This window comes from Pectinophora gossypiella, chromosome 3 (genome assembly GCF_024362695.1).
Source record: "Pectinophora gossypiella chromosome 3, ilPecGoss1.1, whole genome shotgun sequence".
Lineage (NCBI taxonomy): Eukaryota > Metazoa > Arthropoda > Insecta > Lepidoptera > Gelechiidae > Pectinophora > Pectinophora gossypiella.
In genome coordinates, this window is record NC_065406.1 from 1,688,054 (window position 1) to 1,706,343 (window position 18,290).

The following is an 18,290-nucleotide window of genomic DNA, read 5'->3' on the forward strand; positions in this document are numbered from 1 at the left end:
TCCAAGCAGTGATCATCGTTCTTTCGGACAATCAGGTGATGTGCCCGCAATGTCTCAGGAACCAGGGCTCACAAAGTGATTTTTGTGTTATGCCCCGACCGGGTTTCGAACCAGGGACATAACATAACAAATACTTTATTGCACAAACGACGGCATTATTGCTAAGTAGCAATCTCCTCCAGGCAGCCTTTAAGTATAGGGGATATTTAATATTATACAATATAGCGACCTCCGGGTTGGACCACGGAGGCCGTTAGAGATTCCCTAATGACGGCTAATCATTCAGGTCATTATGGTCGTCGCAGCTGGCTACAAAAGTCTGAAACCCACGGTACAGTTCAGACATTCCATACAAAAATCTCATTCGTACCGTGTGCCGCCTTACTGCGTAAGTGCGAGCGAGATATATAACGCGTGTGCTCGTGTGAGGTAAATCAAACTCGTCGCCCGCTACGAATTCTGTAGTTCTCGCGGTTAGTTCAAAACTTGGGATTGAAGTTTTTTTTTTTATCAGGGCAACTATGTTGGCTCAACTATGCCTGATGATAAACATAGAGAAGCCCTAATTGCAGGAGCAACTGAAAAACAACGCAATAAGTCAGTTTCAAATCAGTTGCGACTACCATACTGGCCTACTAGGTGCTTCTTCACGCTTCGCTTAAAGGACTCCATGTTGTAAGAAGGAGGGAACATTTGAGCCGGCAACCCGTTCCATCTTTTAATGGTGCGGCAGAGATAGAAGTTTGGCTTTATCTTCGCTATTGATGTTTTAAACATAACGTAACTCAAAATCACCATGTGTTCTTCAGGGAGATTACCGCTCGGGCTACTTCCCCAAGGAATGCGTGCGGGAGGAGCCCGAGTGCATCGGCGCACTGGACTGATGTCAGCTATGTCTCGCCGAGCGCGGCCTGATCTTCGTGCCGCAGCCGCAGCCGCGGGACTTGCGGAACAGGCGGGACGACCGCGACGTCCCCCACGACCCCGCCGACCTCGTCTAGCTTGTTATGTAAGTCTGCGGGACTTCCTGCACTGGCGGGAGGACTTCAGATCTTGTCTAGGTCAATGACCCGTGAGTCTCAAGAGTGAAGCGTGAATTTCTGCACGTGTACGGCGAGAATTAGCAGGTTGTGTGGATTGTGGATTGGTTTTGTTTACATAGTAAAGGCATTTAATATCATAAAGAATAATAGGTATCCTTTGAAAATCGAATGTCCATTATTGATACTGCGAATAATCGCTAAGGCTTGAATTTCGTAACAAAAGAGTACCGTCTTTTATCGGCTGTACTAGTAGACATTCCATCATTTTTGCGAAAATATTCAAGTCGATGTCTTTACTATAAACAATATATCGAACTTGGTAAATGCCCTTGACAAAGTCTCATCTTCTAGGTAACATTGTCTTATAGAATATGCCAATATTATGGACTAAAGGAACTTTGCCAGGTCTACCAATCTGCCACCTATCAGTAGTAAGATTGTACATAGATATTTTCAAAAAGAAATGTGGATAACCCTCTCGCTGTTTTTATGAACTAAATGTGTAACCAGTGAATAAACTGAAGGCAGCGAGTAGTTGAAGAATAGGAGATTGTATATAAGGATAGTGTTATATTTTGCTAAACAGAGAGCTTTATACAAAGCCGAGTCAATCTAACGCGAATTAACGTTAGTGAGGTTGAAAGGTACGCGTTAAGTAGTCAAGAATTTGCTTAAGGTATTTTGGATAAGTGGAACCATGCTGGAACCATACTTTTAGGGCGTTTTCGCACTCAAATTCAAAAATATCTTTATTCAGTAGGTAACATAGTTACACTTGGAATCGTCATTTTTTACATAACGAACGTCTCATCCGTGTAAAACTACTGCAGCTTCTCACAACCTGTATAGCTGGGGAAAAGAAGCTGCAAGAAAAACCAAGACACAGGGCCTTAGACGTTCTTTTTTTTAAAAAAATCGCACTACTTCGTTTCTTATCCGTCAAATAACGGATCTAAAGCAGCCGTGGAAATATTTGTACGGTTGCCTGCGCTCTACATCCATCCGATATCTCATAACATGAGCTCACAACTATATCTCAGTAAAGTAGTTAGAGGTACATCCATCGCAAGATGAACTAAGTACCCCTCACCGAACGGTGATATGGTGAGCCGTATCGCCCTCTATAATGCTCGAGCCAACTGTATGTGATAATTATCTCATAGTAATTTTCTATGACTCAGAGTCGAACCATTCTCGGACTCGGTATGGATAAGAATCGGATGCAGTTCGGAAACGCCCTCTCTCGTTAAATAATGAGGATAAAAGCTGCCTATTTCTCCCAACAGGTGTCGCTACTGTTGAGTATCCATAAATTTTGACAGTTCCCCATACTATTTGAGTAAACAAACATATTGTTTTGGTTATATTTTTACACTATAACCTTTTGAGCAGCGTTTGACTGCAACATCATAGTGTTATATTTATACCATAAAGATCGGAAAGCTTAGAAAAACGTATTTTTTTCCAACTGATGGCTGCTTTTCTTCAGACGAGATACACTCCACTGCTCGTCACATTTTATAGCAACTTATTACGAATTTTAGCTGAACAGTATGGGAAACTGTCAAAATTTAGGTACACTCAACAGTGCTGCCAACATTTGAGCTTCTAGTTCTTATCCTCATTGAAAATAATATAAGATTTTTTCGTGTACCGGTCTTGTAACAGACATTCTCACATAAAGTATATTTGTCGGTTTACTCTCTACGGTCACGAGCATTAATACGTATACACATTGGTACCATGTCACATTAACTTTTTTGTCAAATTGAACTGAAGTCTCACTAAATGTCAAATATGTTAGTGCGACAGAGTCCTAAAGTGGGTACATTATATTACTCATGACTGTACATGTGTATACCCTATTTAACGCGTGATTCGAATGACAGCAGGACAGAGATATAGGACATTGCCTAGTGCGAAAGAGACCAGAGATATGTGATTCTATACGTGACACGTTAAATAGGGTATAATTCTGCACAAAGCAGCAATTCTCCTGTATTATCGTACTCTCAATGTTACAAATAATCCATTTTAAAATCCGATTCTCATTGTCTAGAATTGAAAAATATCCAAATTACATTAAATGATGAGAAAAGGAATTGATGTACGTAGAGTTAAGCGTATATTTGTTGTTGTAAGTAGAATATTTGGATTCCTCAATACATCTGTTGGCGTCAGATATGGCAACCGTTGCGTAGGTTTGTTGGCTATATGGCGCATAACAACGGGGTGTTAAGTAAGGCTTTTATATTATTATAATTTAATAATTAAAACACATAATAACGGGTTCTTACCGCGTTTAAAGCAGGGATATGAGACTCCCGATATTTCGACACTGTTGCAAGTGCCATGATCACGGGATGACTGATGAGATTGGAGTGGAGTAGGTAGGTTATTATAATTTTGTGTTCTTTTACTCTTTATTATACATTAATACTGAGTTGGTCATCTTTGATTTCGCTCGCTAATATCGGGCTCGAAGGACCACGAACATAAAAAACCTTACTTTAAACCCCGTTGCTATGCGCCATATAATCAACAAACCCAGATCGACGCCAACAACATCTGATACTTTGCGCAAGTTACTGAGTGTCAAACTATGCTCAAACGTGTGTGCCACATTTTAACGAAGCAAACAATAATATATAAATACATAATGTAAATGGGGTGTTTCATATGTGTTGTGTTTAAACTTGGAAAAATATTTAAAAATGCTAAGGGCAGATTTTTCATTAAACCTATAAATTATGTATCAACGCAAAGTTTTGTATGGAAAAATTCAAATTTGGAACACTTTATTTTACAAACAGACGCTATCTGGTTATTGAGAAATTGCCCCTAAAGCAATTGTTATAGTTCCTTTAGACTTACTATGCTTGTAGTGGTCCTGATTCCCGCAGATTGTACCCGTCATTTTCTTATCCGATGAAAAGGAAAGGGACAGATGATTCACAGATATTAATTTAAACATAAATGAACGAATCAAATAGGCATCTCGCTGGTATGTGTTTACATACATTTGACGTGTGCTGTCTACTTAATTTTGTCGAGTTATTGGCCACTGTACTTTTTAGAGGTTTGTTTAAGTTTCTGCCTAAAACTGGTTTTCGACTACCCGTCCCTTTCCCTTTCGGCGGATCAGAAAATGGCAGGTATAACTTAAAATCGTAAAAAAAATATAAGGAGCTCAGTGGTGCAGCGGTAAACGCGCTCGGTCTGCGATTGTTGAAGTTAAGCAACTTTCGCAAAGACCGGTCATAGGATGGGTGACCACAAAAAAAAGTTTTCATCTCGAGCTCCTCCGTGCTTCGGATGGCACGTTAAGCCGTTGGTCCCAGCTGCATTAGCAGTTGTTAATAACCACCAATCCGCACTGGGCCCGCGTGATGGTTTAAGGCCCGATCTCCCTATCCATCCATGGGGAAGGCCCGTGCTTCATCAGTGGGGAGGTTAATGGGCTGATGATGATGATGAACTTAAAATTAAATGAGATGGTGTGTATTGGAATCAGCACCATTGCATTCGAAGTAATTCTCCTAGTTTGTGTAAGTTACGCAATACGAAGTTTCCCGCGGTACAAATTGATGTTATAATATTTAAAGAATCATCCCAAATGTGTCACCAGACTCAAAGCAACGACATGTTATTAGTTAGGTAATTTATTGTCGACCTTATGCCCTGCCTGTGTGAGTTCAATTCACGGTTCAAGTGTTCTATGCTACGGTCTACACACGGTACAGTCATGAGCAATATCATGTACCCACTTTAGAACCCTGTCGCACTATCATATTTGACATTTAATGAGACTTACAGTTTAATTTGTCAAAGAAGTTAATGTGACATGGTTTCAAAGTGTAAACATATTAGTACTCGTGACCGTACTAGAGCACGTCATAAATCTACAATGCAATCTCAGTACGAGGCGTGTGTTTGTGTCAATGAATAAGGGCCAGTTTCTTGTAATGAATTTTGTATATGATTTTAATTTATAATACCATAATTATTAAATTTATACATATAACAGCACGGTCAAAAAAATTGACACAAAAAATAGTTATAAAAATAACACGATACATTCAAGGTTAAACTTAATGCATTGCATCGCACTTTCCTACACGTCTATACTTTTCTGTCATTCAGAACCGTTATTTGCTAGAGCGAGATAAAGAGTACGATGCTGAGTGACAGAAAAGGATAGACGCGTAGGAAAGAACGATGCGGTGCGGCCAGCCTTTCTAACATGCGCAACGTGATAAAATTATCGATCGAGTCGATAAGTTTTGTCAAAATCGATAAGTTTGTCATTTCCCCTAACATGCGTGTCGTGTAAAATTACTGTCACTATAAACGTTTATCACGTCGAGAAACAGATGTAGCCGTTTTGTAATTCGAAATTCAAATTCAAATCATTTATTGTGACACACAGGTACAGTGGATAGATGTTACAAAGATAATAATAAGACCGCTGTGATCTGCCGGTAGGCGTACAAATAAATTAAATTAATTTTATTTTAATGTCGTGTTGAATCCTTTGTCAAATTCATATCAATTTAAGCTAAAAGACAAAAAGATAAAAAGTGACAGTATGGACATATTACGTACATGTGACAAAAATCAAAAGTCCACAGAATCTGATAAAAATATGGTGCCATGTTAGGCTTCATCGACAATTTATCACGTTGTGGTATTTCGACAGAACGACATGACTTTTTTGGTTTGCCAACACATAATAACGGGTTCTTACGGCGTTTAAATCAGGGATATAAGACTCCCTATAAATCGACACTGTTGCAAGTGCCATGATCACCTGATGAGTGCCTGATTTAAACGCGGTAAGAACCCGTTATTATGTGTTTTAATTATGATAACAACCGCGTACACTTAAAACAACACATGACATATATCGTGAGAATCGATGAAATGACCGTGAAAAAATAATATCTCCTTGCGCATGTTAGCCTGATGTGGTTCAACCCTTAATCAAACCTATAAAATATGGCCCTTGTTAATTTTTTAGTAGTAAGAGTATAAATTATAAATGTTTGTCTACGGTCATACACAGACACCTTGTAGTATTACAGTAGTGTATATGTGTTAAGTACTAGTTAGATGTGCACGGTACGGTCACGAGCATTAATATGTATACACTTTGGTACCACGTCACATTAACTTTTTTTGACAAATTGAACTGTAAGTCTCACTAAATGTCAAATATGTTAGTGCGACAGAGTCCTAAAGTGGGTACATTATATTGCTCATGACTGTACGTGCTTTAAGTATTACTGTCGTTGTCTCTATCCGTTTCCTCGACACGGGATCCTAACGACATTCGTCTCTCTCCTTCTATCAGAATCTATTGTATTGGCACTCTAAAATATTTTTGATGGTGCGTAAAAATGCTTTAAAACTAGAATAAGTAGGTAAACATACGGTAAGCTTATGATGGATCGAAACCAAATCTTGGTTGGTAAGGAAGCAGTATCTAGTTTTATGTACGTGCGTAAGTATTGTATAGTCAAATTGTAGGTAGGATTTCTATGAAATTTCAACACTTCACGCCATGACGAATTGTTGTGCTCAATCGACTTCTATACAAAATGCACCTTTTGGAGTTACTTACTTTGATAATTAATTGTTTCACATCTACGTGTTCACTGAACTGTTGGTTCACATTTTTTCAACTTGTTCACGTTTTTGAAAGTTCTACAAGACTATGTACGGTGTTATGTGCCAAACACTTGATGTGTGCTAGACACTTTTCCTTTATAGATTCATACATGCATACTTTCCAATCGTAGTCATTAGTGAAATCATGGTACAACAAAACAAGCTATGCTCAATCCTATAAAAAGCCGCCATTGCTAGCCGTCTGATGACGTAAGTGTTACATGAGTGTTACCATTAAATTGGTATCTCCAACATTCCAAAGACTTAAATTTTATTATTGAAAATTAATCGAAGTACTGACTAATGTACTTAATGACTATCATTTGTCACATATTATATGAAAAAAAAAAGTTCAAAATTTCTTTGCAAAGTAAATTAAAAACACTAGTCTTGTATTTTTTATTTTTTTTTTACAAAATGGCAACGAAGGCTGAGATGACGTCAGCTGGGCTAACTTTGAAATGTTAGCTGTCACTTTTGAGCTTACCTGGTTATGTTGTACCATGAGCGAAATATCGTAACACTTATCATATCATTCAGCCAAATACCTCAACTTGCGTCTACATTCCAATTCACGGTGGTCGCTAAATATAATTAAACTTATACTAAGAGTACAAAACAGGCCTAAACAGTAGTTTAGTCTTACAAATAACGAGCTATATGTGACACAGGAGCGCCACCTATCACCACATATCATTCACGTAACACGTATGTATTATACATTATTATTGTGATTTTATAAGTGTTACAACAACGTTTCAAACTATAGACAAACTTGGGTACAAGTGTTGACAATACAGCAGGGAACTCCGTTACATACTGACAAATGTTTACGCAGTTCGATATGAAGAAGCATGGTTTAAAAAGTAAATTATACTGTGTGTTAGTGACACCGTAACGAACATTTTGGGGACGATTCGGAACATTCTGAGTGGATATCAAATGGAATTTCTTGTCGGAAAATTCATGGATTTTCTTTTAATTATTCTCAGTACTATATTGTGTTTTAAGCTGCATAGAACCCTTTAAAATAAAAAATATAAATGCCAAATTATTATAAACCATCAATGTATATGGGCGCGGCAAAAACAAATGTTAATGAGCTCCTTTCCAGACTACGCTTGAATCATGATGCTACTTATGTTGCTTCTCTTTACATTGATCAGAATAATAATGGGTGGAACGTGTAATTGTGGCTGGGTGTAATAAAAAAGCGTCATCATTTATACCCAAAAACACAGATAAAACATTGCATGTCTGTTATCCATGCAATTAGAAGGTTAAATGAAAGGACCCGAGCCCTGGTGCGTTCAAGGTCAAAGTGAACAGGCACCTTCTGGGCGAACTCCATCTTAGGCCTTGTCAATACCTTCTGGCAAGTCTGGGGCCAAGAGCAAACCCATAAAAAAAAAAGTGATTATCCATGAAAAAAGTTAAACGAAGGAAAATCTTTATAACGCCATCTACATTGTCTTTGAGGAACGGAGCCTCGAAATTCCCTTATTAAACATTTCCGACAAGAAAAACACCTACCCTCGGTTTATGAATATTCGGTTTATCAATTTTTACCGACTTCAAAAAAGGAGGAGGTTCTCAATTCGGCCGTATATTTCTTTTTTTTTTATTCGTTAGAGTGTCACTAATGCAGTGTATCTCTCTTCAATCTCTCTAGTTTGAGAAGCTCTCGTCTCTCTACTCTACCTGGTCGTCACCTGGGATCTGTCTGTGCATCTGTAAATACTGTTAACTTATTATCGTCGTAGGCTAAGCACGTGTTTCTAGTGGTAGTATAGCTAAGGCTCTCAATCTGCAGGGCTAACAAGCGCAACGTGGAAAAATTATCGATCGATTCAGTCAATTTTATCGAAATCCACAAGTTTGTTTTTTTCCCTAACATGCATGGCACGTGATTTTGTTCGTGTTTTGACAGAACGACATTACTTATTTGGGTTCACTTATTAGGACCAATCGACAAAACGACATAATCATATCGTCAAAATCGATAAACGTTGCACATGTTAGCCCCACAGGTCACCAATATTATCCTTCCATGTTGAATAGATTAATATACTTATGAATTTCTTGTCGGCGCGACCACCCGCCGATTTAATCGCGTAAACACATTGTAATTATATGAAGTGGCATATTATATATGCAGCGTAAATGTCTGCCACTTCATTTTCTAAAATGTCATAATAATATAAAAGATAAAAAGTATTTATAAACATATAATTAAATGTAATTATTTAAACTTTTAGTGCCACTTAAATGTAATTAAATAAATGTTAACATTACCACGTAAATAAATGTACACGTAATATTATCCACCGCTTATACTCGAGTTGTGAGAAGATAAAATGGAATATATTTAAATGGAGCAAATGCATTAATGAATGTTTAAAAAAATATAGTTTCTTGTCCGACGTGACAGGGTTTGTTGATATATTACGAAAAATATATTAATAATATAAATGCATATAGAAATAATATGGTTGTTGTAGAATACAGATGTATATTTTTTCTATTTAGTTGGTCAGTCGAGGGCGGTATGTGACGCTGAGGTCACAAGTTGGACGTTACATTGTTGGGTATCTAAACGGTGGAAATTTTTATACATTCACTTTGTTTGATTACACTTGAAAGCAGGTTGGTGCCAAACGGTTCTATGTACGCCTAGGATATACGCAGTTTCTATGATCTCTTGATTGTACTAACACTTACCCGTATACTAAGATGTTGACTCGTAACTTCCTCCACTCGACTCAGCCTCAGCTAAGAATTTTGGTAGTTTTCAGTTAACATTTGCGTCCTAAAGTCGCGACTTTACTCAATTGAGTCGACCATAACATACTACCAACAAAAAATACGAAAATTATATCCAAACGAAAATACGAAAATTTATACGAAAATTATTTGTGCCTCCACTCACCGTCACTGGAGCAAACTCGAGATAATGTTGAGGACACGTCTCAACTGAGGCTCAACTATCTATAGTAAAACAAAAAAAAACGATTTAAAACGTTTTAAACCACTGAAAACTCGCCTACAACAATAAAACACAGTTCGTGTTGTGTTTAAACTTATGGGCAATTTTTGGTCACTTCACGTCACGTTTCGTATTATTAGTTTATAGATAATCAATAAAAAGTACCTATAGAATTAAACACGTTAAGTATATTTTTATCAATAACAGTATGCTTACCTATTACACATTCAAAAATTCTTTACACAGTTTATAGGTACTCCGTTATATCCCTACCTCGGTAAAATCAAGAAAATGTAGTTATAATTAAGAAAAACATAGTTATCAACACCAGCCGTTTTAAACCGAAATAAATGGTTGATTTCGGTTTAAACGGGTTGGTTTAAATGGTTTTAAACCGGCCTTACATCTATAGGCTCAACTGCGGACAAAACGAGGACGCTTCGAGTTAACATCTTAGGTTAAAGTTAGACGTTTTGTGTTTTTTTAATAAATACCAGTTGTAATGTGCAGTGCACCGTGCACGTTTATCAGCCAATGCCGGCACTACTGTATGTTTTAAGAGCATCTGTGACTATTGAAGCACTTGATATGTATACAAATTGCTTACGTCACTTTAATTTTAGATTTCTTGTATGCAGGTCGATTGCCTCAATTTACAATGTGTTAACGATTAGGACAACACCAATTTTTAATAGTTTTTATTAATTATTGTATTTTTATGATCTAATTTATTACTTAGAAGGAAATTGACGCACATATTTTATTGCAATTATTATTAGATCATGTTAGCACGTCCGGGCTAAGTTGGTGCTAACATTATTTTGTGTTCATTACTTTTGTATTGTCGAAACAAAACGAATGGAGGACACTGGCACTGGAAACTAGGGGTATTCTACTTTTGAATGTTTGTTGTTCTATGTTCGAATTTATTTTTTTTACTTTTAGAGAAATAACATAATCGTTATAAAAAAATAACACGGGGTTCTTCGCTCAAAATCGGAAGTGCTATTACAATGACATTCAGTTAAGAATCAAATCTCCGGACTTTCAGCCTTCCGTCTGGATTTTGTCCGGCTTTTTAATTCATCCGGAGTTTTGACTTGTCTCCGCGTGCACTTCTTGTACTATTCCTATACAAAGTGCACACAGTGCGTGGGATTTGTTAGAAATTATACCAGACTTTTGTCAAAACTTTTTGGGTCCGGTTCCCTTCTTACTGTGAATTTTATGTTTAGCAATGTTTCCAGTCGACGTGTACCGCCCAAAGCAGATGTGTGTGTATTTTGATATTATTTATGTTGATGTTTGTAAATAAATTTTACAGAAATGGCATATCTCATTGTTCTGTAGCTAGGTAAGATCGGCTCCGCAATAAATACACGTTGGAGATTAACTTGTTTCATTTTTATATACTTAAAAACATCTTATAACAGTCTTGTCATCTTGTAAATACATCAAAAATAACGTTAAGGCCTCTTAAAAATATTGAACAACATTATGTACAAGTTTGATAAATATTTCGCTTTTATATGGTTAAGTACCTACAAAATGTTCACGCTTTGTTTCAAACTATTAGTCCGTTACAAATGCAACATTGGTGCCAGTTCCGGCACAAACTTAACGCTAATTTCAGTTTGACAGCTCTTAAACTAGTGCCGTCCTTGGCTTACAAAAAGTACAAGAAAGAGACAGACTAGTTTTAGTCCTGTAAAATTAAGTTGTTGCCCGAACCAGCACCTCTCTCGTACATCTAAACACCATACCATTTCTTTTTATTGAGCACTTTGTTCGTTCATTCGTAATCAGTTATTTCTTGTATCCCACGAAGAGACATAAATAAATTTGTTGCCTAACTGCCCACCCATCACAGACGTCTATGCTCAGCTGTGGCATTGTAGACTATTATGTTTTGTATATTTTGGACTTTTGGCCCCGACTCCAGCGGACACAACTAATTTTATTTTAAGTTATACCTGTCATTTACTTGTCCGCCGGAAAGGAAAAGGACAAATGATTTATAGCTGTTCATTTTAAAATAAATGAATAACCCGGGCGAATCAAATTGGCATCTCGCTGGTATGTAACCCGTTTCACGTGTGCTGTCAACCTAAGTCTCTCGGGTTACTGGCCAATGTAAAATTTTGAGGTTTGTTTTTCTGCCTAAAATTGACTTGCGATCATTTTTATGCCTGTCGATTACCCGTTCTTTTTCGGCGGATGAGAAAATTACAAGTACTTACTTTCCGGCGGACAAGTAAATGACAGATATAACTTAAAATTAGGAGGTGTATCCGCTGGAGTTGGGGCCAAAAGTCCAAAACACACATAAAAATAATAGTCTGTGATGGGTGGGCAGTTAGGCAACAAATTAATTTACGTATATCTCTTCGTGGGATACAAGAAAAAGTAAGTTATACTTATAACTTAAAATTAGAATGTGTGTACTGGGGCCTGTTTAATAAAACTTACAATTGTAAATTACAATGACAATTTGATGTACATTGCAGAGTGTGTGATCACGAATATTTTGCACTTTCATATTAGCTACGTAATGAACACCAAATTGTCGTTGTAATTTACAATTGTAAGTTTTATTAAACAGGCCCCTGGAATCAACACCATTGGCTCCAAATCTTCACAAGATACAAGAACAACTCCACAAACTCAAACAAATCCTATTCAGTCACTTCAAGTCCGGCGTGCTGCTTCCAAGGTAAGTCCTAAGGTCGGTGACTGTGGAGCGGATCAGCTTGGCCGGGATGGTGGGGCGGCTGAGGCGCTTGTACGCGGCGTAACGATGGCAACCGCCGAAGCTGTAGTAGTAATCCCCGCCTTCAGACCCCTTGATCCAGAGGATGTCTATCGGAGGAACGTAACCCGCTTCTTCTTCTTTCTAGAAAACAAGAAAATGCAGAATTAATGAATGTATGTAGGTTGGTTGAGAAACAGTGTGATAAGAGAGAGATGTGGTGTAAAAGACGATATAGTGACTACGGTTGAGAAGGAAATGTTAACTTGGTTTGAACACACAGAGCGGATGAAGGATAATAGTTTGGCGGCGAGGATGTGTGAGTGCGAAAGGATGTTTTTCGAGGTACCGAACAGAGCATAGTACCCCGCTAGCCACAAGTAGGTATTGTTACTAAGGATCGACGATCCAACGGTGTCATGTTGGAAGTTGTATAATATTGCGTCTCGCTGTGTAAACTTCGATAGCGCGTTTCACGACTGCGTCAAGACTGCATTATTGAATGTGGCGCCATCTGTTGCGTGTGGGCGGAACTAGCTGGCCAACTAGTTGGGTACGCCACAATAGGATTAGTATATAAAGCGAACGTTGGTGATAGGGCTGGCAGAGGAAAACCTAGGAGGACGTACTTACCGATACTGCGACACTTGGGCCGTGACACGGACTCTACTTTTAACTTCTATCAAAAGTAAATAAAGAAGTTTATTATCTAGTCGTAATATGGTTACCGAAAAGATGAAACTACCTACATACCTATTGTTTAAAAATGAATATTATGTAATTCATATCAATATTTATAAACACAAGTTGTAATGAGACCAAGGTCTTCACCTCGCTATCTGGTACCTACTGCATTTATTTTTAAATTTGGATGTCCGATAATTTTGTGAAAACATGTTTTCTCTGATACGCAAAAAAAAATATCAATGTAGGTAAGTTATCAATAATCATTTTGAACGGCATCAGTTATGAATAAGTTCTAGAACTTAGGGAGGTAAAAGTAAGAAGTAAAATAGCACAGAAAATTAGAAGCACAGAATACATATTTATTAGGTAGAGACCGCACCACGAAAGAAGTCCCGCGGCCACAGGTCGCAGTATCTGCATAGGATTATTATGACGTAAGTACCAATAATTCTATACATAATGTGATCCAAATATCAAGCAACAATTATTTTTATATAATGCTTCTCTTCTGTTCCATTACATTGTATTTTGGAATAATTATGTACCTGATTAATGAGCAAATAGGTAATTATCCCCGGCAATTAATGTCCCCGGGACTTTTTTCGTGACGCGTACTACAACTTATTAGGTAAGTATTTAAATGTACTATTAGGTAGGTGTATCTTTAAATGTATTCTGTAATAGACTCCAATAGGTAATCCAATAGATAATAAAATTCCTTTGTTGTTATGTTAAATAGAATACATACTTATGCAAAAAGTTGTTTATACTATTTTGCATAATGAGTATGTAACTTGATTAGATAGGTATGTATGAACTGTAGGTAAATACAGTCCGTAGTTCGTACCTACCCCCAGCGTAGGTAATCAATGATAATTACGATAGTAGCATACATACCTATCGTATGATATTATTGATTTACGCTTCAGTTCTATATTTCTACAATGAGGGACGTTTTAGACTACGTTCACCAAAAACTTAGGTAGATGGCGTTGTACAGATATACCGTGATTATTACCTATTTTCTCGTGTCTCGGGTACGTAATTATTCAAAAGTATATCGTAATGGCAGAGGCATATAAACAAAATAATTGTTGCTTGATATTTCGATCCGATATGGTACAGGTACGTTGTTGCTTTGCTTCTCTTTATTTTGATCAGAATAATAATGGGTGGAAAATGTATTTGCCTGGGTATAATAACTAGGGTAGTCGTTACATGAGCCATGTCAGGGGCCTTTGGCAGCTCAATAGTAACCCTGACAGCAGGGTTGATGATGTCGGTAATCCACCTCACAATCCACACGATAGAAGAAGAATAACAATATTTATACCCAAAGATAAAAGATGTCTGTTATCCATAAAATAGAAGGTTAAACGAAGGCAATTCTATACAGCGCCATCTATATTTTTAGGGTGTCATATTTTTACTACATGCAACACTGACAAGTAATGTCAACGTCAAATGACCTTCCTCTCTCTCTCTATTGTCAACTGCACTAGGCATGGCACATTAATTTCCTATTGTTTTTACAATCAAAATAAATCCGTGTAATCATGTGAAATTACGTTTCCATTATAACGCTCCCTCCCTGCGGCTTCACCGCGCTACACAATTACAACATAGGGGAACGTAGCGTGGAAAGTCCTTCATACCAAAAAAAAAACAAATTAGAACATTCCTCGGTTAAATGTACTTGAACGGCAGAGTAGATTATTATCGCCTAAATAGGCCAGCACTCAGCATAGACGTATAAGTAGGTACTCGAGTTATAATGGGTACGCGTTGTTATTTACCTACATTTTAAGATTTGCTATTGGTTTCGCTTTATATATTTCATATTTGGGACACCAACAACTCTTAAATACTATAGCAAAAAAATATACTTACTCAAAAACTAAGCTAATGACAGATATACACCTACTTATGTGCCACCTACATAATTCTATTGTATTTTTTTTAGTAATTAGGTAAGTACAGTTATAATTTAAAAGATACCTACAACCCAGCAGATTATGTCAGGGGGATGACCAGGTCGCCGACAGCCTCTCCGTAGAGAATTATATTATAAAATTGCAGTAGTCATACATGATCCGCCCTTAAGTAGGTATGACCTAAACATACCTACTTATATAAAATTGGAGTATCGTCACGGAATACATCATCGCCATCATCACTAGCCCATTAACGTCCCCACTGCTGGGGCACGGGCCTTCCCTATGGATGGATAGGGAGATCGGGCCTTAAACCACCACGCGGCGCGGGCCCAGTGCTGATTGGTGGTTATTAACGACTGCTAATGCAGCCGGGACCAACGGCTTAACGTGCCTTCCGAAGCACGGAGGAGCTCGAGATGATTTTTTTTGTGGTCACCCATCCTATGACCGGCCTTTGCGAAAGTTGTTTAACTTCAACAATCGCAGACCGAGCGCGTTTACCGCTGCGCCACCGAGCTCCTCCGGAATACGGAAAACATAACCAAGTCTAATCCATAAATGATAGATAAAACATAAATCTTGTCCGAGCCATATTTTATCATACGTTTTCTAATAAAAAATGCTAATTCGACAAACGCACCTAACTTTTAACATATTAAACACTTGTGCAAACAAATAACTTTTCTAAATCCGGCTCGAATACCTACAGATCACTAGAGTCGCTTAAAGAGTAGCAATGAGTAGATCTTCGAACACTGGTTCAATCTCATTAATGTTGGCGACATGCATCATCATCCCCCTAGCATTATCCCGACTTTCACAGGGTCCGCTTACCTAACCTAAAGATTTGACAGGTCCGGTTTTTTATAGAAGCGACTGCCTGTCTGACCTTCCAACCCGCGAAGGGAAAACCAGCCCAATACAGGTTAGGTCACATACCTCCGAAAATGCATTTCTCGGGAATGTGGGTTTCCTCACGATGTTTTCCTTCACCGAGCACGTGATAATCATTTATGATCCAAACATGAATTCGAAAACAAATTCGACAATCATTGTGCTGGATTCGAACCTGCGACCTCAAAGTGAGAGGCAAGCGTTCTACCAACAGGGCTACCACGGTTCTCGAATGTTGGCGACATGCATATAAGTTCTAAATGGATAGATTGGATATTTTAACGTTCACGGGCTTCCGTTGTTCTAAGAACTATACCTAAAGCTTTTCATAAACTGAATATTCTTACCTGAATAGTTTCCATGAGGGACTCGACTTTCTTCTCATCCAGTTCTGGTTTAAACGGCCTGATGATAACGGACATTGGCACTTGATGCACCTCCTCGTTATACGCGCTATGTATACTGGTCATCTTCGCCGCTGAAATCGATAATGCCACCAACAAACTCAAACAAAAACCAACAGACATTTTTCCCGTCTTCCTGTGCTAAAATTACTAATAATAATGTTTTGATCACATTACATTACGCTTTATCTACCGCTTGGTTAACTCATTACATCACTAATGACGCAACGGATGTAATACAAGTATTAATGAATGGGGAAACATTGAGCAAGACACTTTTATGATAAATTGATATTTAGTTACCTAATAGAGATGCTTTTAAAGATATAAGACACCTATCAAGGATTTCTACTTACAATGTCTTAGTGTTGACACTGAACTGGTTAATTTAGCGATTGATTTTAACATAAGTGAACGCTGGCGAGTCAGTCGAGTGACTTCATAGCACTGGCCTGAGTAGGTAATGAGACGTACCTGATTCACGCTACTCGCATGAAGGTCATCGCACCGCATTGATAAAAATAAACACAAACAATATGGACTCGCAATTATTTAATTCTTTTATCGTTATCTTATCACCTGACAAACAACGCAACTTAGGTATCGGACATTGTTTATGGGTTTATAAAGATTAAAATACCGTGGCAACTGGCAAGCGTAGAAATTACTGTTTTCAGTTTACTGCTAACAAAGTAGACGTAACGGCTTCCGTGCTCTAGTGGTTAGAGCGTGGGGCTTATAATCTGGAGTTCCAAGTTCGATTTCCGATGGGAACGTTGTCAAAATCACTTTGTGAGATTGTCCTTTGTTTGTTAAGGACATCACAGGCTTGAAACACCTCATGGCCCGGAAAAGTAACATGGTTTCGTGTTTCAAAGGTACGAAAAGCCGTTGGTCCCGCTCCAACCCGCAGTGGAGCAGCGTGATGGAGTATGTTCCATCCCCTCCGGATAATCGAGAGGCCTGTGCGCAATAGGCTTTTGTTTCGTATGTAGTAAAGTATGGCATCGGTACGGCAATGCAGGACGGAAGGGGCAAATCGGACTGTAACCTGGAACCTGACAGAGGGCAGCAGTAACTGTCAGGTACTATTCAGAGGCGAAGAACAGGAGTCCCAGTATGGCTTTGTAATAGACTACTCTGGGCGCCATCCCACTTGCGTCAGACAGAGTACTGCGGGGCGGAGGCAAGAGGGAAAGCACTGCTCTATTTTTCCCTAAAAATGTAGCATGGAGAATGCTGCACCGACAAGAGCGTGGTTCTTAAATTGATGATGATGTAGTAAAGTACACGTAAAAATGATGACCCCATAATCAACGTATCTAATGAAACTTAAGTTCTATACTTACTTACATGCAGTTTGTTATGTTCAGTCAGTTTACAAAGAACAGGTAGAGTTGGTCGATATCCAGTTATAATCCAATTTGAACTCTCTCTGCTACCTGGGCCACATTTTCCATCCCGATAAGACTCGTAAACACAAACCTGTTTCGTGGATAAATGTTGTGCAAGTACGTACTTACATACGGCGATCGACCTCTACCACACCTCCCGGAATATATTAACGTTACTTATATTTTATTTTGCGTCCTTGTTTACAAGTAGGTACGGCTTGATTGCATTAAAATGTAACAGAATATGCAAAAAGTTGCGGTGACGATTTTTTGTTTACATACCGTTTGATAACAAAGTCAAATTAGTGATTTAAATAACAGCAAAATGGTCACTTAAATACACTGGCGCGCAAAACTAAGCACTGCAATTAAAATTGCTTTTTTTTCTAAACTATAAAAGTTAGATTTTTTAAATTAAAAAAGTTTGGTAGACAATTTTATCAGCTTTCTTTGTAGTTACAAAGAACAACAATTAAACTATACTTTAGTAACATTTCGCGTACTTTTTATTTCGAAAGTTTATCTT

General features: G+C 38.0%; 2 protein-coding genes across 4 annotated transcripts in view; one reads left to right on the forward strand and one right to left on the reverse strand.

The window, feature by feature from the left end:
- The window catches only part of LOC126380096 (protein vav), a 38,935-nt gene extending 32,968 nt beyond the window's left edge, over nt 1-5,967 (forward strand). For all 3 annotated transcript variants that reach the window (XM_050029324.1, XM_050029333.1, XM_050029341.1), the window contains exon 16: nt 810-5,967. In XM_050029324.1, the coding sequence (XP_049885281.1) occupies nt 810-884 (75 nt within the window). In that variant the 3' untranslated portion in view covers nt 885-5,967. The remainder of the gene's footprint in view (nt 1-809) is intronic.
- A 4,698-nt stretch (nt 5,968-10,665) lies between these two features.
- LOC126380991 (sulfiredoxin-1) lies at nt 10,666-16,857 on the reverse strand. The gene is made up of 3 exons (XM_050030562.1): nt 16,727-16,857; nt 16,314-16,444; nt 10,666-12,592 (listed from the first exon to the last, which is right to left on the reverse strand). Exons 1-3 carry the CDS (start codon nt 16,776-16,778, stop codon nt 12,383-12,385), a joined length of 393 nt encoding a protein of 130 aa, XP_049886519.1. The 5' UTR covers nt 16,779-16,857; the 3' UTR covers nt 10,666-12,382.
- Nucleotides 16,858-18,290: the final 1,433 nt, after the last annotated feature.